At 64.4% G+C, this 23,459-nt stretch overlaps 2 protein-coding genes across 3 annotated transcripts in view; both read left to right on the forward strand.

Annotated features, from left to right (window-relative positions):
• The window catches only part of LOC112547409 (C-type lectin-like), a 416,253-nt gene that overhangs the window by 55,496 nt on the left and 337,298 nt on the right, over positions 1–23,459 (forward strand). The window lies entirely within an intron of this gene.
• Positions 15,339–23,459, forward strand: part of CHKB (choline kinase beta) — a 37,657-nt gene continuing 29,536 nt past the window's right edge. Inside the window, exons 1-5 of the mRNA XM_089777678.1 lie at positions 15,339–15,542; positions 17,011–17,119; positions 18,637–18,750; positions 21,074–21,207; positions 21,889–21,993. Of these exons, the coding sequence (XP_089633804.1) occupies positions 15,367–15,542; positions 17,011–17,119; positions 18,637–18,750; positions 21,074–21,207; positions 21,889–21,993 (638 nt within the window). The 5' untranslated portion in view covers positions 15,339–15,366. The remainder of the gene's footprint in view (positions 15,543–17,010; positions 17,120–18,636; positions 18,751–21,073; positions 21,208–21,888; positions 21,994–23,459) is intronic.

The following is a 23,459-nucleotide window of genomic DNA, read 5'->3' on the forward strand; positions in this document are numbered from 1 at the left end:
CCCCTTGTCACATTGAAGCAGTAACCTCCGGGCAGAGTGCCCCTGTGTGCAGCCCCCCTTTGAACCCCCAAACTCCCCCTTGTCACATTGAAGCAGTAACCTCCGGGCAGAGTGCCCCTGTGTGCAGCCCCCCTTTGAACCCCCCAAACTCCCCCTTGTCACATTGACCAGTAACCTCCGGGCAGAGTGCCCCTGTGTGCAGCCCCCCCTTTGAACCCCCCAAACTCCCCCTTGTCACATTGACCAGTAACCTCTGGGCAGAGTGCCCCTGTGTGCAGCCCCCCTTTGAACCCCCCAAACTCCCCCTTGTCACATTGACCAGTAACCTCTGGGCAGAGTGCCCCTGTGTGCAGCCCCCCTTTGAACCCCCCAAACTCCCCCTTGTCACATTGACCAGTAACCTCCGGGCAGAGTGCCCCCTGTGTGCAGCCCCCCTTTGAACCCCCCAAACTCCCCCTTGTCACATTGAAGCAGTAACCTCCGGGCAGAGTGCCCCTGTGTGCAGCCCCCCTTTGAACCCCCCAAACTCCCCCTTGTCACATTGAAGCAGTAACCTCTGGGCAGAGTGCCCCCTGTGTGCAGCCCCCCTTTGAACCCCCCAAACTCCCCCTTGTCACATTGAAGCAGTAACCTCCGGGCAGAGTGCCCCTGTGTGCAGCCCCCCTTTGAACCCCCCAAACTCCCCCTTGTCACATTGACCAGTAACCTCCGGGCAGAGTGCCCCCTGTGTGCAGCCCCCCTTTGAACCCCCCAAACTCCCCCTTGTCACATTGACCAGTAACCTCCGGGCAGAGTGCCCCTGTGTGCAGCCCCCCTTTGAACCCCCCAAACTCCCCCTTGTCACATTGACCAGTAACCTCCCGGCAGAGTGCCCCTGTGTGCAGCCCCCCTTTGAACCCCCCAAACTCCCCCTTGTCACATTGACCAGTAACCTCCGGGCAGAGTGCCCCTGTGTGCAGCCCCCCTTTGAACCCCCCAAACTCCCCTTGTCACATTGACCAGTAACCTCCGGGCAGAGTGCCCCTGTGTGCAGCCCCCCTTTGAACCCCCCAAACTCCCCCTTGTCACATTGACCAGTAACCTCCGGGCAGAGTGCCCCTGTGTGCAGCCCCCCTTTGAACCCCCAAACTCCCCCTTGTCACATTGACCAGTAACCTCCGGGCAGAGTGCCCCTGTGTGCAGCCCCCCTTTGAACCCCCCAAACTCCCCCTTGTCACATTGAAGCAGTAACCTCCGGGCAGAGTGCCCCTGTGTGCAGCCCCCCTTTGAACCCCCAAACTCCCCCTTGTCACATTGAAGCAGTAACCTCCGGGCAGAGTGCCCCTGTGTGCAGCCCCCCTTTGAACCCCCCAAACTCCCCCTTGTCACATTGAAGCAGTAACCTCCGGGCAGAGTGCCCCTGTGTGCAGCCCCCCTTTGAACCCCCAAACTCCCCCTTGTCACATTGAAGCAGTAACCTCCGGGCAGAGTGCCCCTGTGTGCAGCCCCCCTTTGAACCCCCCAAACTCCCCCTTGTCACATTGAAGCAGTAACCTCCGGGCAGAGTGCCCCTGTGTGCAGCCCCCCTTTGAACCCCCAAACTCCCCCTTGTCACATTGAAGCAGTAACCTCCGGGCAGAGTGCCCCTGTGTGCAGCCCCCCTTTGAACCCCCCAAACTCCCCCTTGTCACATTGACCAGTAACCTCCGGGCAGAGTGCCCCTGTGTGCAGCCCCCCCTTTGAACCCCCCAAACTCCCCCTTGTCACATTGACCAGTAACCTCTGGGCAGAGTGCCCCTGTGTGCAGCCCCCCTTTGAACCCCCCAAACTCCCCCTTGTCACATTGACCAGTAACCTCCGGGCAGAGTGCCCCTGTGTGCAGCCCCCCTTTGAACCCCCCAAACTCCCCCTTGTCACATTGACCAGTAACCTCCGGGCAGAGTGCCCCCTGTGTGCAGCCCCCCTTTGAACCCCCCAAACTCCCCCTTGTCACATTGAAGCAGTAACCTCCGGGCAGAGTGCCCCTGTGTGCAGCCCCCCTTTGAACCCCCCAAACTCCCCCTTGTCACATTGACCAGTAACCTCTGGGCAGAGTGCCCCTGTGTGCAGCCCCCCTTTGAACCCCCCAAACTCCCCCTTGTCACATTGAAGCAGTAACCTCCGGGCAGAGTGCCCCTGTGTGCAGCCCCCCTTTGAACCCCCCAAACTCCCCCTTGTCACATTGACCAGTAACCTCCGGGCAGAGTGCCCCTGTGTGCAGCCCCCCTTTGAACCCCCCAAACTCCCCCTTGTCACATTGAAGCAGTAACCTCCGGGCAGAGTGCCCCTGTGTGCAGCCCCCCTTTGAACCCCCCAAACTCCCCCTTGTCACATTGACCAGTAACCTCCGGGCAGAGTGCCCCTGTGTGCAGCCCCCCTTTGAACCCCCCAAACTCCCCCTTGTCACATTGACCAGTAACCTCCAGGCAGAGTGCCCCTGTGTGCAGCCCCCCTTTGAACCCCCCAAACTCCCCCTTGTCACATTGACCAGTAACCTCCGGGCAGAGTGCCCCTGTGTGCAGCCCCCCTTTGAACCCCCCAAACTCCCCCTTGTCACATTGAAGCAGTAACCTCCGGGCAGAGTGCCCCTGTGTGCAGCCCCCCCTTTGAACCCCCCAAACTCCCCCTTGTCACATTGAAGCAGTAACCTCCGGGCAGAGTGCCCCTGTGTGCAGCCCCCCTTTGAACCCCCCAAACTCCCCCTTGTCACATTGACCAGTAACCTCCGGGCAGAGTGCCCCTGTGTGCAGCCCCCCTTTGAACCCCCCAAACTCCCCCTTGTCACATTGACCAGTAACCTCCGGGCAGAGTGCCCCTGTGTGCAGCCCCCCTTTGAACCCCCCAAACTCCCCTTGTCACATTGACCAGTAACCTCTGGGCAGAGTGCCCCTGTGTGCAGCCCCCCTTTGAACCCCCCAAACTCCCCCTTGTCACATTGACCAGTAACCTCCGGGCAGAGTGCCCCTGTGTGCAGCCCCCCTTTGAACCCCCCAAACTCCCCCTTGTCACATTGAAGCAGTAACCTCCGGGCAGAGTGCCCCTGTGTGCAGCCCCCCTTTGAACCCCCCAAACTCCCCCTTGTCACATTGAAGCAGTAACCTCCGGGCAGAGTGCCCCTGTGTGCAGCCCCCCTTTGAACCCCCCAAACTCCCCCTTGTCACATTGAAGCAGTAACCTCCGGGCAGAGTGCCCCTGTGTGCAGCCCCCCTTTGAACCCCCAAACTCCCCCTTGTCACATTGAAGCAGTAACCTCCGGGCAGAGTGCCCCTGTGTGCAGCCCCCCTTTGAACCCCCCAAACTCCCCCTTGTCACATTGACCAGTAACCTCCGGGCAGAGTGCCCCTGTGTGCAGCCCCCCTTTGAACCCTCCAAACTCCCCCTTGTCACATTGACCAGTAACCTCCGGGCAGAGTGCCCCTGTGTGCAGCCCCCCTTTGAACCCCCCAAACTCCCCCTTGTCACATTGACCAGTAACCTCCGGGCAGAGTGCCCCTGTGTGCAGCCCCCCCTTTGAACCCCCAAACTCCCCCTTGTCACATTGAAGCAGTAACCTCCGGGCAGAGTGCCCCTGTGTGCAGCCCCCCTTTGAACCCCCCAAACTCCCCCTTGTCACATTGACCAGTAACCTCCGGGCAGAGTGCCCCTGTATGCAGCCCCCCTTTGAACCCCCAAACTCCCCCTTGTCACATTGAAGCAGTAACCTCCGGGCAGAGTGCCCCTGTGTGCAGCCCCCCTTTGAACCCCCCAAACTCCCCCTTGTCACATTGACCAGTAACCTCCGGGCAGAGTGCCCCTGTGTGCAGCCCCCCTTTGAACCCCCCAAACTCCCCCTTGTCACATTGAAGCAGTAACCTCCGGGCAGAGTGCCCCCTGTGTGCAGCCCCCCTTTGAACCCCCCAAACTCCCCCTTGTCACATTGAAGCAGTAACCTCCGGGCAGAGTGCCCCCGTGTGCAGCCCCCCTTTGAACCCCCCAAACTCCCCCTTGTCACATTGAAGCAGTAACCTCCGGGCAGAGTGCCCCTGTGTGCAACCCCCCTTTGAACCCCCCAAACTCCCCCTTGTCACATTGAAGCAGTAACCTCCGGGCAGAGTGCCCCTGTGTGCAGCCCCCCTTTGAACCCCCCAAACTCCCCCTTGTCACATTGAAGCAGTAACCTCTGGGCAGAGTGCCCCTGTGTGCAGCCCCCCTTTGAACCCCCCAAACTCCCCCTTGTCACATTGAAGCAGTAACCTCCGGGCAGAGTGCCCCTGTGTGCAGCCCCCCTTTGAACCCCCCAAACTCCCCCTTGTCACATTGACCAGTAACCTCCGGGCAGAGTGCCCCTGTGTGCAGCCCCCCTTTGAACCCCCCAAACTCCCCCTTGTCACATTGAAGCAGTAACCTCCGGGCAGAGTGCCCCTGTGTGCAGCCCCCCTTTGAACCCCCCAAACTCCCCCTTGTCACATTGAAGCAGTAACCTCCGGGCAGAGTGCCCCTGTGTGCAGCCCCCCTTTGAACCCCCCAAACTCCCCCTTGTCACATTGACCAGTAACCTCCGGGCAGAGTGCCCCTGTGTGCAACCCCCCTTTGAACCCCCCAAACTCCCCCTTGTCACATTGAAGCAGTAACCTCCGGGCAGAGTGCCCCTGTGTGCAGCCCCCCTTTGAACCCCCAAACTCCCCCTTGTCACATTGAAGCAGTAACCTCCGGGCAGAGTGCCCCTGTGTGCAGCCCCCCTTTGAACCCCCCAAACTCCCCCTTGTCACATTGAAGCAGTAACCTCCGGGCAGAGTGCCCCTGTGTGCAGCCCCCCTTTGAACCCCCCAAACTCCCCCTTGTCACATTGAAGCAGTAACCTCCGGGCAGAGTGCCCCCTGTGTGCAACCCCCCTTTGAACCCCCCAAACTCCCCCTTGTCACATTGAAGCAGTAACCTCCGGGCAGAGTGCCCCTGTGTGCAGCCCCCCTTTGAACCCCCCAAACTCCCCCTTGTCACATTGAAGCAGTAACCTCCGGGCAGAGTGCCCCTGTGTGCAGCCCCCCTTTGAACCCCCCAAACTCCCCCTTGTCACATTGAAGCAGTAACCTCTGGGCAGAGTGCCCCTGTGTGCAGCCCCCCTTTGAACCCCCCAAACTCCCCTTGTCACATTGACCAGTAACCTCCGGGCAGAGTGCCCCTGTGTGCAGCCCCCCTTTGAACCCCCCAAACTCCCCCTTGTCACATTGACCAGTAACCTCCGGGCAGAGTGCCCCTGTGTGCAGCCCCCCTTTGAACCCCCCAAACTCCCCCTTGTCACATTGACCAGTAACCTCCGGGCAGAGTGCCCCTGTGTGCAGCCCCCCTTTGAACCCCCCAAACTCCCCCTTGTCACATTGACCAGTAACCTCCGGGCAGAGTGCCCCTGTGTGCAGCCCCCCTTTGAACCCCCCAAACTCCCCCTTGTCACATTGACCAGTAACCTCCGGGCAGAGTGCCCCTGTGTGCAGCCCCCCTTTGAACCCCCCAAACTCCCCCTTGTCACATTGACCAGTAACCTCCGGGCAGAGTGCCCCTGTGTGCAGCCCCCCTTTGAACCCCCCAAACTCCCCCTTGTCACATTGAAGCAGTAACCTCCGGGCAGAGTGCCCCTGTGTGCAGCCCCCCTTTGAACCCCCCAAACTCCCCCTTGTCACATTGACCAGTAACCTCCGGGCAGAGTGCCCCTGTGTGCAGCCCCCCTTTGAACCCCCCAAACTCCCCCTTGTCACATTGAAGCAGTAACCTCCGGGCAGAGTGCCCCTGTGTGCAGCCCCCCTTTGAACCCCCCAAACTCCCCCTTGTCACATTGAAGCAGTAACCTCCGGGCAGAGTGCCCCCGTATGTAACCCCCCTTTGAACTCCCCAAACTCCCCCTTGTCACATTGACCAGTAACCTCCGGGCAGAGTGCCCCTGTGTGCAGCCCCCCTTTGAACCCCCCAAACTCCCCCTTGTCACATTGACCAGTAACCTCCGGGCAGAGTGCCCCTGTGTGCAGCCCCCCTTTGAACCCCCCAAACTCCCCCTTGTCACATTGAAGCAGTAACCTCCGGGCAGAGTGCCCCTGTGTGCAGCCCCCCTTTGAACCCCCCAAACTCCCCCTTGTCACATTGAAGCAGTAACCTCCGGGCAGAGTGCCCCTGTGTGCAGCCCCCCTTTGAACCCCCCAAACTCCCCCTTGTCACATTGAAGCAGTAACCTCCGGGCAGAGTGCCCCTGTGTGCAGCCCCCCTTTGAACCCCCCAAACTCCCCCTTGTCACATTGAAGCAGTAACCTCCAGGCAGAGTGCCCCTGTGTGCAGCCCCCCTTTGAACCCCCCAAACTCCCCCTTGTCACATTGAAGCAGTAACCTCCGGGCAGAGTGCCCCTGTGTGCAGCCCCCCTTTGAACCCCCCAAACTCCCCCTTGTCACATTGACCAGTAACCTCCGGGCAGAGTGCCCCTGTGTGCAGCCCCCCTTTGAACCCCCCAAACTCCCCCTTGTCACATTGAAGCAGTAACCTCCGGGCAGAGTGCCCCTGTGTGCAGCCCCCCTTTGAACCCCCCAAACTCCCCCTTGTCACATTGAAGCAGTAACCTCCGGGCAGAGTGCCCCTGTGTGCAACCCCCCTTTGAACCCCCCAAACTCCCCCTTGTCACATTGACCAGTAACCTCCGGGCAGAGTGCCCCTGTGTGCAGCCCCCCTTTGAACCCCCCAAACTCCCCCTTGTCACATTGAAGCAGTAACCTCCGGGCAGAGTGCCCCTGTGTGCAGCCCCCCTTTGAACCCCCCAAACTCCCCCTTGTCACATTGAAGCAGTAACCTCCGGGCAGAGTGCCCCTGTGTGCAGCCCCCCTTTGAACCCTCCAAACTTCCCCTTGTCACATTGACCAGTAACCTCCGGGCAGAGTGCCCCTGTGTGCAGCCCCCCTTTGAACCCCCCAAACTCCCCCTTGTCACATTGAAGCAGTAACCTCCGGGCAGAGTGCCCCTGTGTGCAGCCCCCCTTTGAACCCCCCAAACTCCCCCTTGTCACATTGAAGCAGTAACCTCCGGGCAGAGTGCCCCTGTGTGCAGCCCCCCTTTGAACCCCCCAAACTCCCCCTTGTCACATTGAAGCAGTAACCTCCGGGCAGAGTGCCCCTGTGTGCAGCCCCCCTTTGAACCCCCCAAACTCCCCCTTGTCACATTGACCAGTAACCTCCGGGCAGAGTGCCCCCTGTGTGCAGCCCCCCTTTGAACCCCCCAAACTCCCCCTTGTCACATTGAAGCAGTAACCTCCGGGCAGAGTGCCCCTGTGTGCAGCCCCCCTTTGAACCCTCCAAACTCCCCCTTGTCACATTGACCAGTAACCTCCGGGCAGAGTGCCCCTGTGTGCAGCCCCCCTTTGAACCCCCCAAACTCCCCCTTGTCACATTGACCAGTAACCTCCGGGCAGAGTGCCCCTGTGTGCAGCCCCCCTTTGAACCCTCCAAACTCCCCCTTGTCACATTGACCAGTAACCTCCGGGCAGAGTGCCCCTGTGTGCAGCCCCCCTTTGAACCCCCCAAACTCCCCCTTGTCACATTGACCAGTAACCTCCGGGCAGAGTGCCCCTGTGTGCAGCCCCCCTTTGAACCCCCCAAACTCCCCCTTGTCACATTGACCAGTAACCTCCGGGCAGAGTGCCCCTGTGTGCAGCCCCCCTTTGAACCCTCCAAACTCCCCCTTGTCACATTGACCAGTAACCTCCGGGCAGAGTGCCCCTGTGTGCAGCCCCCCTTTGAACCCCCCAAACTCCCCCTTGTCACATTGAAGCAGTAACCTCCGGGCAGAGTGCCCCTGTGTGCAGCCCCCCTTTGAACCCCCCAAACTCCCCCTTGTCACATTGACCAGTAACCTCCGGGCAGAGTGCCCCTGTGTGCAGCCCCCCTTTGAACCCCCCAAACTCCCCCTTGTCACATTGAAGCAGTAACCTCCGGGCAGAGTGCCCCTGTGTGCAGCCCCCCTTTGAACCCCCCAAACTCCCCTTGTCACATTGACCAGTAACCTCCGGGCAGAGTGCCCCTGTGTGCAGCCCCCCTTTGAACCCCCCAAACTCCCCCTTGTCACATTGAAGCAGTAACCTCCGGGCAGAGTGCCCCTGTGTGCAGCCCCCCTTTGAACCCCCCAAACTCCCCCTTGTCACATTGAAGCAGTAACCTCCGGGCAGAGTGCCCCCGTATGTAACCCCCCTTTGAACTCCCCAAACTCCCCCTTGTCACATTGACCAGTAACCTCCGGGCAGAGTGCCCCTGTGTGCAGCCCCCCTTTGAACCCCCCAAACTCCCCCTTGTCACATTGACCAGTAACCTCCGGGCAGAGTGCCCCTGTGTGCAGCCCCCCTTTGAACCCCCCAAACTCCCCCTTGTCACATTGAAGCAGTAACCTCCGGGCAGAGTGCCCCTGTGTGCAGCCCCCCTTTGAACCCCCCAAACTCCCCCTTGTCACATTGAAGCAGTAACCTCCGGGCAGAGTGCCCCTGTGTGCAGCCCCCCTTTGAACCCCCCAAACTCCCCCTTGTCACATTGAAGCAGTAACCTCCGGGCAGAGTGCCCCTGTGTGCAGCCCCCCTTTGAACCCCCCAAACTCCCCCTTGTCACATTGAAGCAGTAACCTCCAGGCAGAGTGCCCCTGTGTGCAGCCCCCCTTTGAACCCCCCAAACTCCCCCTTGTCACATTGAAGCAGTAACCTCCGGGCAGAGTGCCCCTGTGTGCAGCCCCCCTTTGAACCCCCCAAACTCCCCCTTGTCACATTGACCAGTAACCTCCGGGCAGAGTGCCCCTGTGTGCAGCCCCCCTTTGAACCCCCCAAACTCCCCCTTGTCACATTGAAGCAGTAACCTCCGGGCAGAGTGCCCCTGTGTGCAGCCCCCCTTTGAACCCCCCAAACTCCCCCTTGTCACATTGAAGCAGTAACCTCCGGGCAGAGTGCCCCTGTGTGCAACCCCCCTTTGAACCCCCCAAACTCCCCCTTGTCACATTGACCAGTAACCTCCGGGCAGAGTGCCCCTGTGTGCAGCCCCCCTTTGAACCCCCCAAACTCCCCCTTGTCACATTGAAGCAGTAACCTCCGGGCAGAGTGCCCCTGTGTGCAGCCCCCCTTTGAACCCCCCAAACTCCCCCTTGTCACATTGAAGCAGTAACCTCCGGGCAGAGTGCCCCTGTGTGCAGCCCCCCTTTGAACCCTCCAAACTTCCCCTTGTCACATTGACCAGTAACCTCCGGGCAGAGTGCCCCTGTGTGCAGCCCCCCTTTGAACCCCCCAAACTCCCCCTTGTCACATTGAAGCAGTAACCTCCGGGCAGAGTGCCCCTGTGTGCAGCCCCCCTTTGAACCCCCCAAACTCCCCCTTGTCACATTGAAGCAGTAACCTCCGGGCAGAGTGCCCCTGTGTGCAGCCCCCCTTTGAACCCCCCAAACTCCCCCTTGTCACATTGAAGCAGTAACCTCCGGGCAGAGTGCCCCTGTGTGCAGCCCCCCTTTGAACCCCCCAAACTCCCCCTTGTCACATTGACCAGTAACCTCCGGGCAGAGTGCCCCCTGTGTGCAGCCCCCCTTTGAACCCCCCAAACTCCCCCTTGTCACATTGAAGCAGTAACCTCCGGGCAGAGTGCCCCTGTGTGCAGCCCCCCTTTGAACCCTCCAAACTCCCCCTTGTCACATTGACCAGTAACCTCCGGGCAGAGTGCCCCTGTGTGCAGCCCCCCTTTGAACCCCCCAAACTCCCCCTTGTCACATTGACCAGTAACCTCCGGGCAGAGTGCCCCTGTGTGCAGCCCCCCTTTGAACCCTCCAAACTCCCCCTTGTCACATTGACCAGTAACCTCCGGGCAGAGTGCCCCTGTGTGCAGCCCCCCTTTGAACCCCCCAAACTCCCCCTTGTCACATTGACCAGTAACCTCCGGGCAGAGTGCCCCCTGTGTGCAGCCCCCCTTTGAACCCCCCAAACTCCCCCTTGTCACATTGACCAGTAACCTCCGGGCAGAGTGCCCCTGTGTGCAGCCCCCCTTTGAACCCTCCAAACTCCCCCTTGTCACATTGACCAGTAACCTCCGGGCAGAGTGCCCCTGTGTGCAGCCCCCCTTTGAACCCCCCAAACTCCCCCTTGTCACATTGAAGCAGTAACCTCCGGGCAGAGTGCCCCTGTGTGCAGCCCCCCTTTGAACCCCCCAAACTCCCCCTTGTCACATTGACCAGTAACCTCCGGGCAGAGTGCCCCCTGTGTGCAGCCCCCCTTTGAACCCCCCAAACTCCCCCTTGTCACATTGACCAGTAACCTCCGGGCAGAGTGCCCCTGTGTGCAGCCCCCCTTTGAACCCCCCAAACTCCCCCTTGTCACATTGAAGCAGTAACCTCCGGGCAGAGTGCCCCCGTATGTAACCCCCCTTTGAACTCCCCAAACTCCCCCTTGTCACATTGACCAGTAACCTCCGGGCAGAGTGCCCCTGTGTGCAGCCCCCCTTTGAACCCCCCAAACTCCCCTTGTCACATTGACCAGTAACCTCCGGGCAGAGTGCCCCTGTGTGCAGCCCCCCTTTGAACCCCCCAAACTCCCCCTTGTCACATTGAAGCAGTAACCTCCGGGCAGAGTGCCCCTGTGTGCAGCCCCCCTTTGAACCCCCCAAACTCCCCCTTGTCACATTGAAGCAGTAACCTCCCGGCAGAGTGCCCCCTGTATGCAGCCCCCCTTTGAACCCCCCAAACTCCCCCTTGTCACATTGAAGCAGTAACCTCCGGGCAGAGTGCCCCTGTGTGCAGCCCCCCTTTGAACCCCCCAAACTCCCCCTTGTCACATTGAAGCAGTAACCTCCGGGCAGAGTGCCCCTGTGTGCAGCCCCCCTTTGGACCCCCCAAACTCCCCCTTGTCACATTGAAGCAGTAACCTCCGGGCAGAGTGCCCCTGTGTGCAGCCCCCCTTTGAACCCCCCAAACTCCCCCTTGTCACATTGAAGCAGTAACCTCCGGGCAGAGTGCCCCCGTATGTAACCCCCCTTTGAACTCCCCAAACTCCCCCTTGTCACATTGAAGCAGTAACCTCCCGGCAGAGTGCCCCCTGTATGCAGCCCCCCTTTGAACCCCCCAAACTCCCCCTTGTCACATTGAAGCAGTAACCTCCGGGCAGAGTGCCCCTGTGTGCAGCCCCCCTTTGAACCCCCCAAACTCCCCCTTGTCACATTGAAGCAGTAACCTCCGGGCAGAGTGCCCCTGTGTGCAGCCCCCCTTTGAACCCCCCAAACTCCCCCTTGTCACATTGAAGCAGTAACCTCCGGGCAGAGTGCCCCCCCCATATGTAACCCCCCTTTGAATCCCCCAAACTCCCCACTGCCTCACAGTCCGATGCCTTGAACCAACGTGGCCTCTCGCCCTTTTCTTCCTTCTTCTCATAAGTAACCTTCAGATTTTACATCGGAGCAGCCAGGCTGGGTCAGACCAAAGGTCCATCCGGCCCCGTGTCCTGTCTGCCCACAGTGGCCAGTGCCGGGTGCCCCAGAGGGAGGGGACACAACAGGGAATCCTCATGTGACCCCTTCCCTGTCACCCATCTCCAGACACACAGAGGCCAGGGACACCGTCCCTACCCACCCAACCTGGCTAACAGCCACTGATGGACCCAACCTCCATGAATCTAGCCAGCTCCTTTTTGATCCCTGCTAAAGTCCTGGTCTTCACCACATCCTTGGGCGAGGAGTTCCACAGGTTGACTGTGCGCTGACTGAAGAAAAACTTCCTTTGGTTTGTTTTAAACCTGCTGCCTATTAGTCTCATTTAGTGACCCCTAGTTCTTACGTGATGGGAACAGTAAATAACTTTTTCCACACCCGTTATGTCACTAAGCTGCTGACAACAGGGGATTTGGGGGTGAGATCTGAGTTACAAATCAACCTGGGCGTGTGGCTGGTCCTTTGGGGTCAGGAGAACTCGTTATTTGATGGGGCTGCTTGCACAGAACCACTCCTCTCTGCGTCCTTGGGAAACTGCTTTGAGGACTTCTCACTCGCCAGCGTGGTGAGAGACGCATCGCTGTGCGTCGGACCCGTATCTCGTGGGTGAACCACCACCCGCGTTTGGGGCAACTCTGCCCCATTTCGGAGCTGTCTGCCCTGCATTGGTCGCTCTCAGGCGTGACCCACGAAGGCGCGGTCACACCCGCCAAGCACCCGAGGCGGACAAGCCCTGCTTGCTGGAGGTGCAACGCTCAGGATTGGGGGCGCGCTCTGTACCAGACAGGTGGGCAGAGCCTCCGGGAACCTGCCTTCCTGGAGCCAGGTCTCGCGGCCTCACTGCGATCAAGGGCCAAGGGCCCTTGGCGCTGGCTCAGAGCAGCACAGGATGCTGCCTTGCAGGGTGGCTCCCAGGGCAGTGGGAGGCGGCCGGAGAGGGTCTGAGCCGTTTCCTGCGAGGGCCGTGGTGCCTGCGAGCAAGGGAGGCAGCGGGCGAAAGATGCCGGCAGCGGCGCAGGGCTCGGCTTGGGGGGACATTGGCCCGTCTGCGACAGGGAGGCTGGGCTGGACAGTTTGTCTGGCCCCACCTCCGCAGCAGGGGGGCCAATTGCTTGGGGGCAGGGAGCTGTGCAGCCAGGCAGCTGCAGGAAGGCGAGAGGCCGCCCCACTCCCAGCCTAGCCTCCAGCCTGGTGGTTAGAACCATAGAGCTGGAGGAGACCTCAGGAGTCATCAAGTCCAGCCCCCTGCTCTAGGCAGGACCAATCCCAACTACATCAACCAGCCAGGGCTTTGTCAAGCCGGGACTTAAACACCTCTAGGGATGGAGACTCCACTACTTCCCTAGGTAACCCAGCCCAGCGCTTCACCACCCGCCTAGGGAAATAGTTTTTCCTACTATCCAACCTGGACCTCTCCCACCACAACTTGAGCCCATTGCTCCTTGTTCTGCATCTGTCACTACTGAGAACAGCCTCTCGCCAGCCTCTTTGGAACCCTCTTCAGGAAGTTGCAGGCTGCTCTCAAACCCCCCCTCACTCTTCGCTTCTGCAGACTAAACAGACTCAACTCCCTCAGCCTCTCCTCGTAGGCCATGTGCTCCAGCCCCCTCAGCATTTTGGTTGCCCTCCGCTGGACCCTCTCCAATACACCTACATGCTTTCGGGGGGCTCAAGGAGCAATGGGCTCAAGTTGCGGTGGGAGAGGTCCAGGCTGGATAGTAGGAAAAACAATTTCACTAGGCGGGTGGGGAAGCGCTGGAATGGGTTCCCTAGGGAAGTACTGGAGTACTCCAGATGCGGCCTCACCAGAGCCGAATAAAGGGGAATAATGATCTGGATCTGCTGGCAATGCTCCTCCTAATGCACCCTAATATGCCATTAGCCTTCTTGGCTACAAGGGCCCCCTGTTGACTCATCCAGCTTCTCATCCACTGTAACCCCAGGTCCTTTTCTGCCAAACTGCTACTTAGCCAGTCAGTCCCCAGCCTGTACCAATGCTTGGGATTCTTCCGTCCCAAGGGCAGGACTCTGCACTCGTCCTTGTTGGGGAGGGACATCTTGGACCCAGCGTCTCCCCCAGCCTGAAGGAGACTGAGGCCCAGCCTGTGAGGAAGTGGGGAGCTTGGGGGGTTACATACAGGGGGGATCAGTGCCCAGATGTTACTGGTTTAATGTGATGGGGGGGGGGGAGTTTGTTATTTCAGAGAACAGCCCAAAACTGGAGCCTGGTGACATGGCCGGCTCCGGCCAGACACCAGCCAAGGGGCGGCCGAGAGGGATCCTGGTGACCAGCCCAGCAGACCCCAGCGAAGGGAGAACATCAGACGGGGAGGGAGGCGGAGAAGAGGGGCCAGGAGAGACACTGGACGGGGAGGGGCTGTTGCTGGGGTATTGGGGGGCTGTTGGGGACTGAGAGCAGAGCAGGCAGGACTCAGCTGGCTGCAGGGGAGGCTGACGTGTGGGCTGGGGGATCCTTTGCTGGGTTCAGAGCTGGGTGCCGGCTGGGAGTCGCTCTGGTCTGGAGAGCAGGGGGCGCTGGGAGGGGAGGCCCTGGGGGTCCAGATGCACCTTGCTGGATGGGGGGTCCCACCCGGAGGGCCGAGGGGGGCAAGACCTGTGAGCTGTGACACGGCCGCAGTCGCCCCCGTGGCTGGAGCGGACTGAGCCTGGACTCCCCCCGGCTGTGACCTGGGGCTCCCGGGCCGCCCCTCAGCCCCCTCCCTGCGGCCTGTGCCCAGACCTCCCAGCGCCGCAGGCAGAGCGGCCTGGGCAGCAGGGGCAGGGCCGGGCTCCTTGCAGCCCGACGTCCGGAGGGCGACACGTGGCCGCTCCCTGCCGGGTGGGGAACTTTGCCAGCTGCACAGAAGCGGCCTGACAGGTGAGACGGCCCCTGCCCCAGCTGCAGGCGCGAGGCACCGGCCCGGTGGGGGAGCAGGGAAGAGCCGGGCGCAGGGCGACACGCCGGGACCCAGCCAGGCACAAGCAGCCCTCGGGCCGCCGCTCAGTGTCTCGGCGCTGGGGAGACAGCCCGTGGCGCGGAAACCCCCCCGGGGCAGGGACCCCGGCTCAGAGCCTGCGCCCCCCCGGCCCCCCCGCTGCCTGCACCCGCAGCCTTCGACCCCCGCCCCTCCAGGCATCGGGGCCCCCCCCGCCCCCGCCCCTCCAGGCATCGGGCCCCCCCGCCCCCCGCCCCTCCAGGCATCGGGGGCCCCCCCCCGCCCCCGCCCCCCCCCGCCCCCGCCCCTCCAGGCATCGGGGGCCCCCCCCGCCCCCCGCCCCTCGGGCCCCGGGCCCCCCCCGCCCCCGCCCCTCCAGGCATCGGGCCACCCCCGCCCCCGCCCCTGGGTCACCCCGCAGGAGGGGCCTGAGCCAGCCCCAAGGGCGTCTAGAGCGGGCGCGAGGAGGCTCCCGGCCCGGGGGGGCCCGAGGACGCCCCCTGCTGGTGCCGCCCCCTTCTCCAGGCTCCGCCCAGCTGCTGCCGCTGCAGGTTAACGGAGGCTTGTCGCTGCCCGGGGGCAGAACCGGCCCGCGCGCGCTCCCGGCCAGGCCCCGCCCCCCGCGCGCGCTCCCGGCCAGGCCCCGCCCCCCGCGCGCCTTGGGCCACCAGTTCTGGGACGCTGCGGCGCCCCGCCTCTCGCGCTCACCATTGGCTGCGCTGAGCCGCGCCCATGCGGGCCCTGCCCAATAAGGAGAAGCGGCGGAGGGGGGGGGCTCTGGGTCCTGATTGGCTGTCTCTGCCTAGGGCTCCGCGGCGATTGGCTGATTGAGGCCCGCCTCCCCACCTTCAAGAGTGAGCCCGCCCACCGCGCCCACCCTCGGCCAATCGGCCAGCGCGCCGCGAGCGTGGCAGTTGATTGGCCGGCGGGCGCGCGCCGCGCTGCGATTGGCGGGCGGGGCCGGCGGGCGATGGCGGCGGGCGGCGCGCGGTGCGCGGGGGGCGGGGGCTGCGCTCTGCCCGGCTCCCCGCGCGGCCCCGTCGGGCCCGGCCACACGCGGGCGCGCGCGTTCGCCTGGTGCCGCGAGTTCCTGGCCGGCGCCTGGAAGCGCCTCGAGCCCGACGAGTTCGGCATCAGCCCGGTCAGGTGGGGGCGGGGCCAGCGGGGGGCGGGGCTACGGGCGGGGGGAGTGGGATGAGTCAGATCTGGGGGCGGGGCCAGCCGGGGGGCGGGGCCTGGGGCGGGGGCCAGGATGGGGGGGGGGGCTGCAGGGGGCGGGGCCAGCCGGGGGGCGGGGCCTGGGGCGGGGGCCAGGATGGGTGAGACCCGGGGGCGGGGCCAGCCGGGGGGCGGGGCCTGGAGGCGGGGGGCTAGGATGGGTGAGACCCGGGGGCGGGGCCAGACAGCTGCAGGGGGCGGGGCCAGCTGGGGGGCGGGGCCTGGGGGCGGGGGGCCAGGATGGGTGAGACCCGGGGGCGGGGCCAGGGGCGGGGCAGCTGGGGGGCGGGGGCCAGGATGGGTGAGACCCGGGGGCGGGGCCAGCCGGGGGGCGGGGCCTGGGGGTGGGGGGCCAGGATGGGTGAGACCCGGGGGCGGGGCCAGCCGGGGGGCGGGGTCTGGGGGCAGGGGGCTAGGATGGGCCAGACCTGGGGGCGGGGCCAGCTGGGAGTCCCCCATAGGGGCGGGCTGAGCTGTGGCTGGGGGGCTGCAGGCCGGCGCTGCGCGTGGTCCTTAGGGTTCAGAGTGAACGGTCCGTTGGGGCCGTGGGGCCAGGCTCGCGGGCTCTGGGCGTGCAGCCGCTCCCGTCGGCGCCCAGTGTGGCCGCGCTGCACCCCATGGCGGTGCACTCGGGGCTCCGTAGGGGCTACACGGGTAGAGTCCCAGGGCTCGCGAGGGGCTGAGGCCGGTGGCAGGGCCTCCCCCGGCCAGGCTGCTTGTGCTGGAGCGCGGCCCCGGCTGCAGCCTGTGAGCTTTGCCCCCGTCCCCGTGCCCGAGTGATGTGGCACAGGCCCTGCCACCAGCCACTACGCTCACGTGGCTCACAGGGGGCAAAGGTGAAGCTGCCCTGACCCCGTGCTGCTCCTGCTAACCCTCCCCTGTCCAGCTCTGCCCCGGCAGCGAGAGCCCTGCCCTGGCAGGGCCGGGGTGCTGCTGGTTCCTCTGCCCCCTCGCCATGTGCCCGCGCCCCGCAGCGCAAGGGCTGTAGGGATCAAACCCCACCCCGGGCCTGGCTGGGAGTGCACCGTGGGGCAGCAGACCCAGGCCTGGTTCCGGGGCCCAGGCTGGTACAAACTGCGGGGGAGGGGCACTCCTGCCCCATCCCCTCGCCCTAGGGCAGGCCCCAGACAATGCTGGCGTGGCCCACAGGGTGCTGCCCTCGACACAGCCCAGTCCGGTGGCGGGGTGCCCGGGGCGCTGTGGCGCACACAGCCAGTGCCTCTCGCTCGGGAACTGCAGGGCCCCGGTTCACACCCACGGCAGGGCCTGGGCAGGAGCTCGCTTGTGTGGGGCAAGGCTGACGTTCCCGGGGAGGGATCCGCACACCCTGCTCTTGGCTCCTGCACCCAGCACCCCGGCCACGTGGCCTCTGACCTGGCTCTGCTCCCCTTCGCAGCGGGGGCCTCAGTAACCTGCTGTACAAATGCACCCTCCCGGACCACGTCCCGAGCGTGGGGGACGAGCCTCGGCAGGTGCTGCTGCGCGTCTACGGGGCCATCCTGCAGGTGAGGACCCCAGCCGCATGGGGCTCCCGACAGGCAGCGAGCCGTGTCCCACGCAGTGCGGGGGGTGAACTGGCCCCCCCAGCCTGACTCCGTCAGCCCACAGACCGGCTCCATGCCAGCCACACACAGCCTTCCTGCCCTGCCCCCGCAGGGAGCCCAGCCCTGCCAGTGCCCCACGGTCCCCACCTCCTGGCCCTGCTAGCCCAGCCCTGCCCCACAGGGTCCCAGTCCCGTCAGGCCGGGCAGGGTGGAGGGAGTTAAGGGGAGGCATCTATGGGTCCCGGAGCCATCAGGCTGCGCAGGGTGTGTGGGGGGTCAGGGTCCCGGTCCTATCAGGCTGCGCAGGGTGTGGGGGGGGTCAGGGTCCCGGTCCTATCAGGCTGCGCAGGGTGTGGGGGGGTCAGGGTCCCGGTCCCATCAGGCCGGGCAGGGTAGAGGGAGGTCGGGGGGGGTCTCTGGGTCCCGGTGCCGTCAGGCTGGGCAGGGTGGGGAGGTCGGGGGGCGTCAGGGTCCCAGTCCCATCAGGGTGGGGAGGTCGGGGGGCGTCAGGGTCCCAGTGCCGTCAGGCCAGGCAGGGTGAAGGGAGGTTGGAGGGTGTGTCTTTGGGTCCTGGTGCCGTCAGGCCGTGCGGGGGGGGGGGGGGGGGGCGACAGAGTCCCGGTCCCATCAGGGTGGGGAGGTCAGGGGGGCGTCAGGGTCCCAGTCCCATCAGGCTGGGCAGGGTGAAGGGAGGTTGGGGGGTGTGTCTTTGGGTCTTGGTGCCGTTAGGCCATGCAGGGTGGGGGAGAGTCGGGGGGGCGTCAGGGTCCCAGTCCCATCAGGCTGGGCAGGGTGGGGGGGTTGGGGGGGGTGTCTTTGGGTCTTGGTGCCGTTAGGCCATGCAGGGTGGGGGGGTTGGGGGGGGCGTCAGGGTCCCGGTGCCGTCAGGCTGCGGAGGGGGGGGGGTGGGGGGGGCGTCAGGGTCCCGGTGCCGTCAGGCTGCGCAGGGTGGGGGGGTCGGGGGGGGCTCGGGGTCCCGGTGCTGTCAGGCCGCGCAGGGTGGGGGGGTTGGGGGGGGCTCAGGGTCCCGGTGCTGTGCAGGCCGCGCAGGGTGGGGGGGTCGGGGGGGGCGTCGGTGGTCCCGGTGCGGGGGGCGTCAGGCCGCGCAGGGTGGGGGGGTCGGGGGGGGCCTCGGGGGGGGGGGGGGGGGGGGGGGGCCCGGTGCTGGGGGGGGGGGTGGGGGGGGGGCCGGCAGGCCGGGGGGGGGGGGCGTCAGGCCGGGGGGGGCGTCAGGGGGGGGGGCCGGGGGGCGCAGGGTGGGGGGGGGGTCGGGGGGGCCTGCAGGGTGGGGGGGCCCAGGTGGGGGCCGGGGGGGCGTGGGGGGCAGGCCGCGCAGGGTGGGGGGGTCGGGGGGGCCTCAGGCCGCGCAGGGTGGGGGGGCCGGGGGGGCCTCAGGCCGCGCAGGGTGGGGGGCCGGGGGGCGTCAGGCCGCGCAGGGTGGGCGTGGCCACCCTTGCCCGTGCTCTCTGTCTCCGCAGGGCGTGGATTCGCTGGTGCTGGAGAGCGTGATGTTCGCCATCCTGGCTGAGCGGGCGCTGGGGCCGCGGCTCTACGGGGTGTTCCCGGAGGGGCGCCTGGAGCAGTACATTCCGGTATGGGCGGCACCGGCTGCCTGCTCCGTGCCCGTCCCCCACGCACTGGCCAGAGCCGCCCTGCCCCGCTCCAAGGCTGCCGGGGCTCACGTGGCCCCAGAGGGGCCTGGTGGGGCCCTGGCTCTGCCCGTCCTGGCTGCCGGGCCCCTTCGTTCCCTCGCTTGGGAGGGACACCTGGGAGGTCGACAAATGCCTTTGCTGTCGACCCCGCGCGTCCAGACTAGCGCGCTGAGCCCGCAAACAGCTGATCGGCTCAGCGCGGCAGCCATGTAAATGTAAGTGAAGTGCCGATTATTTAAATCGCAGCTTCATTTTCCTATGTCTGGTGGCCTCGTCTCCATGGCTCTGGCGCCAGAGGCGTGTAGTCTGGACATACCCCGAGCCCGGCTCCTGGCCCTCACGGCAGCACCCAGCGCCGCCTAGCCCATCCCTGGCAGGCGTCTGTCCAGCCTGCTCTGAAATCTCTCCAGAGACGGGGATTCCACAACCTCCCTGGGCAGTTTATCCCAGGGTTTAACCCCCCTGGCAGGCAGGAAGTTCTTCCTAATGTCCAACCTAAACCTCCCTTGCTGCAGTTTCAGCCCATTGCTGCTTGTCCTAGTGTTGTCCAGTATTCCTGGTGCCTCCCATCAGTGGCTGTTAGCCAGGCTGGGTAAGGAACAGGGTCCCTGGCCTCTGTGTGTCAGAGGGTGGAGATGGTTGGCAGGAGAGAGATCGCTCGATCATTCCCTGTTCAGTTCACTCCCTCTGGGACACCTGGCTCTGGCCGCTGTGGGCAGACAGGATACTGGGCTGGATGGACCTTTGGTCTGACCCAGTTTGGCCGCTCTGATGTTCTCCCTGTGGTGGTGCGTTGGGGTCCCCTGCCTCCTGCACCCCCATAGTGGCACAAACAGACTCCACCAGCCAGTAGAACAGAGGAAGTTTATTGCTTCTCCAGGATACAGCCCAGCACAGATGTAGTCTGGTTACAGGGCAGGCCTAGGATGCCTCAGCCCCTCTTGAGATGGGGGAGCCTGGGCCCCTAAATCCCAGGCCCTTGCTTAGGCTGCTTCCTTCATGATCCCAGACAGAAACTAAAACCCTCTTCCAGCCCTGCCCCCAGCCAGGTGCTGGTCTCCGCCCCCCTCCCTTTGTCTCCCTCCCTCCCAGGTGCATTAACCTGAGCCGGGGTGTCTGGGTTAATCCACATTGGGAGAGTCAGTGGGAATCTCCCATCCCAGCGCAGGGGGACCTGGGTCACAGAGCAAACAGCCCCCCACTCCCGAACTGGAGCGGGTCCCGTGCTCCAGTGACCCCTCTGTCTGCCATGCAAGTAGCCACGAGGCACTGGCTAGTCTGCAGGTTCCAGCCGCGTTCCCCGGGGAGCCTGTGACCATGCCACGTGGCTAGTTAGCACGGCCAGGCACTGGGTACCCACCCCACAACAGGGGGCCAGGCCCAGAGCTGCCCCCAGACAGAGAACGTTTCAGTACAGAGCCGCCTCCATAACCACGTGGGCAGCACCCAGAGCCAGCAGGGAATCCGCTTCCATTGGCCACCCCCCGGCACTGCGCCGAATTTGGAACAACGATCTGTTCAGACTAAGACCCCATAGTGTGACAGAGGCTCCGTGCTGGGCCCCACGAGCCCTGGGCCCCTGCCCCCCACCCGTCCCCTTGGGACCAATGTTCCCTCGAAGATTTTCCTACGACGAGCACCAGTGCTGAGGTCACATGTGCTGGTTTGGATGTGTGACACCCAATTTAGTGACACACACGCGTTCCCGGCCACCGGAGTAGGGTGCGTCCCCCCCCCGTCCCCCCCACCCCCCCCGCCACCCCCCCCCGTCATGTGGTATGTCCCGTTCTCAGTCACAGGTGGAAACCCCCCGTCATGTGGTATGTCCTGTTCTCGGCCACAGGAGGATACCTCCCCCCCCCCCCGTCATGTGGTATGTCCTGTTCTCGGCCACAGGAGGAGACCCCCCTCCACCCCCCCCCCCCCCGTCATGTGGTATGTCCTGTTCTCGACCACAGGAGGAGACCCCCCTCCACCCCCATCATGTGGTATGTCCCGTTCTCGGCCACGGGAGGAGAGCCCCCCCCCCAACCCCCCATGCGGCAGGTCCTGCTCCTGGCCCCAGCTGCCAGAACAGGTCCCGGCCCCCAGAGCGCCTCTCCCCCCCGCCACGCGGCCGTGGCAGATCCCGGCCCCCCGCACCAGCGGCTCCCTCGTGGCTCCGGCGCAGCCTGCTGTGCGAGTGCTGCACGGCCCCGGAGGAGGTGGGCGCGGCCCCTCAGCGGGAGCCTGGGCCGGCTCTCACGCCTGCTACCTTCCCCAGAGCCGGCGTCTGCGCACGGAGGACCTGCGGGAGCCGAGCATCTCCAGGGAGATCGCCGCGAAGATGTCTCGCTTCCACGGCATGGTGATGCCCTTCAACAAGGAGCCCAAGTGGCTGTTTGGGACCATGGAGCGGTAGGGCCTGCCCCTGGGTCTCTGCCCCCCTCGCCCCTCCCCTCGCTACCCTAACGGCCCTTAGGCCGGGGGGAGGGGGCGTTGTCCTCCACCGTGGGGCCAGCCCCGTCTCGCTTGAGTGGAGGGACCCCCCATCCAACTGCGGGGGGGAGGGGAGTCGGGGTCTCCCTGCTCCCAGGGGAAGGGAGTGGGCGTTGGGGGAGGGTGTCCTGGGATAGGGGGCTCCCCATCTCCCTGCTCCCAGGGGAAGGGAGTGGGCCTTGGGGGAGGGTGTCCTGGGGTAGGGGGCTCCCCATCTCCCTGCTCCCAGGGGAAGGGAGTGGGCGTTGGGGGAGGGTGTCCTGGGATAGGGGGCTCCCCATCTCCCTGCTCCCAGGGGAAGGGAGTGGGCCTTGGGGGAGGGTGTCCTGGGATAGAGGGCTCCCCATCTCCCTGCTCCCAGGGGAAGGGAGTGGGCGTTGGGGAGGGTGTCCTGGGATAGGGGGCTCCCCATCTCCCTGCTCCCAGGGGAAGGGAGTGGGCGTTGGGGGAGGGTGTCCTGGGATAGGGGGCTCCCCATCTCCCTGCTCCCAGGGGAAAGGAGTGGGCCTTGGGGGAGGGTGTCCTGGGATAGGGGGCTCCCATCTCCCTGCTGGGAGGGGCCGGGCCTTGCCCTGGTGCTGACAGGCCTCTGCGCTCCAGGTACCTGAAGCAGATTGCGGAGCTCAGCTTCTCCCAGGAAGCCCAGCTGAAGAAGTTCAACCTCCTGAAAGCCTATAACCTGCAGGCGGAAATGGGGAGCCTCAGGTGAGCGCAGGGGCCACAGAGCCGGGCGGGGCGGGGGCTGCCCTGGGGCGGGGCGGGGGCTGTGGATCATTGGTTGGACACGTTGTAAGAATCTAACTGATTCTCACTTCTCCAGATGCTCTGGAGGGGGCAGACAGGGAGGTGGCATGTGCAGGTGAACCCAGGCTGCTCGTCAGCTCGGAGCAAAGCAGCCTGGGAGGAGCTTCCAAAAGATCTCCCCAAACTCGGTCACTGGGCAACACGATGGCCAACGACATGGAGGGTCCGTCCAGACCACGTGCTGCGTCAGGCTACGCTCTGTCGCCGGAGCCATGGAGATTTGTTTGTTCAGCAAAGGGAAATGAAGTGGTGATTTAAATAATCGCGGCTTCATTTCAGTTTAAATGGCTGCCCCGCTGTGCCGATCAGCTGTTTGTCAGCAGATCGGGGCAGTCTGGGCGCTCCCTGCCGACACGAAAGCCCTTTATCGACACTCCCCGGTAAACCTCATCCCACGAGGCATAACGGAGGTCGACAAAGGGCTTTCAGGTCGGCGGGAGCGTCCAGACTAGCTCGCTGAGCCGACAATCAGCTGATCGACAGAGCGGGGCAGCCATGTAAATGTAAATGAAGCCGCAATTGTTTAAATCGTGCTTCATTTCCCTTTGCCGATCAGCCCAATCTCCATGGCTCCGTTGATGGAGCCGTGTAGTTCAGACACACCCAGAATGTGGCTAGATGCAGAGTGACGCCCGTTGGACAGAATAATCCCAGCTCTGCATACAAAACGATGGGGACTAATTTGGCTACAACTGCTCAAGAGCTCTTGGCGTCACTGCGGCTGGTTCTCCGAAAACATCCGCTCGGTGCGCAGCGGCAGTGAGAAAAGCAAAGAGACTGTTGGGAATCATTTCAAAGGGGATAGAGTATGGGGAGCGCGGGGCCCAGTCGGCCGCCTGTGCCCTGCGGTGGCCCGGCTGAGCGGCGCAGAAGTCAGCCGAGCCACGGCGGGAGGGGAAGGGGCGGGACGGTGACGTGCGGCATGACAGCGGCTCCAGGCCCCGCCCCTGGCCGGGGGGAGGGAGGGGGAGCGAGGGGAGGTGGAGGACAAGTGGGAGGCTGCAGGATCAGTGCTGGGGTGAAGGGAAACGGTGCAGGGGGCAGCTGGAGCTCATAGGCAGCCGGGCTGCCGCAGGGAGCAAGCGGTGCAAACAGCTGTTTGGGCTCCGTGCTCCCCATGCAGGAGGAGAAGAAGAGCATGAGAATGAGAGGCAGGAGGGGGAGAGAGAGAGTGATGGGGAGAGAGAGGGAGGAGTCAGAGGAGAGCTGAGAGGGGGGGGAGGCAGGAGTCAGAGGAGAGCTGAGAGAGGGGGAGGCAGGAGTCAGAGGAGAGCTGAGAGAGAGGGGGGAGGCAGGAGTCGGAGGAGAGCTGAGGGGGGAGGCAGGAGTCGGAGGAGAGCTGAGGGGGGAGGCAGGAGTCGGAGGAG

This window comes from Pelodiscus sinensis, chromosome 1, assembly GCF_052426305.1.
Source record: "Pelodiscus sinensis isolate ZL-2025 chromosome 1, ASM5242630v1, whole genome shotgun sequence".
In the NCBI taxonomy this organism is placed as follows: Eukaryota; Metazoa; Chordata; order Testudines; family Trionychidae; genus Pelodiscus; species Pelodiscus sinensis.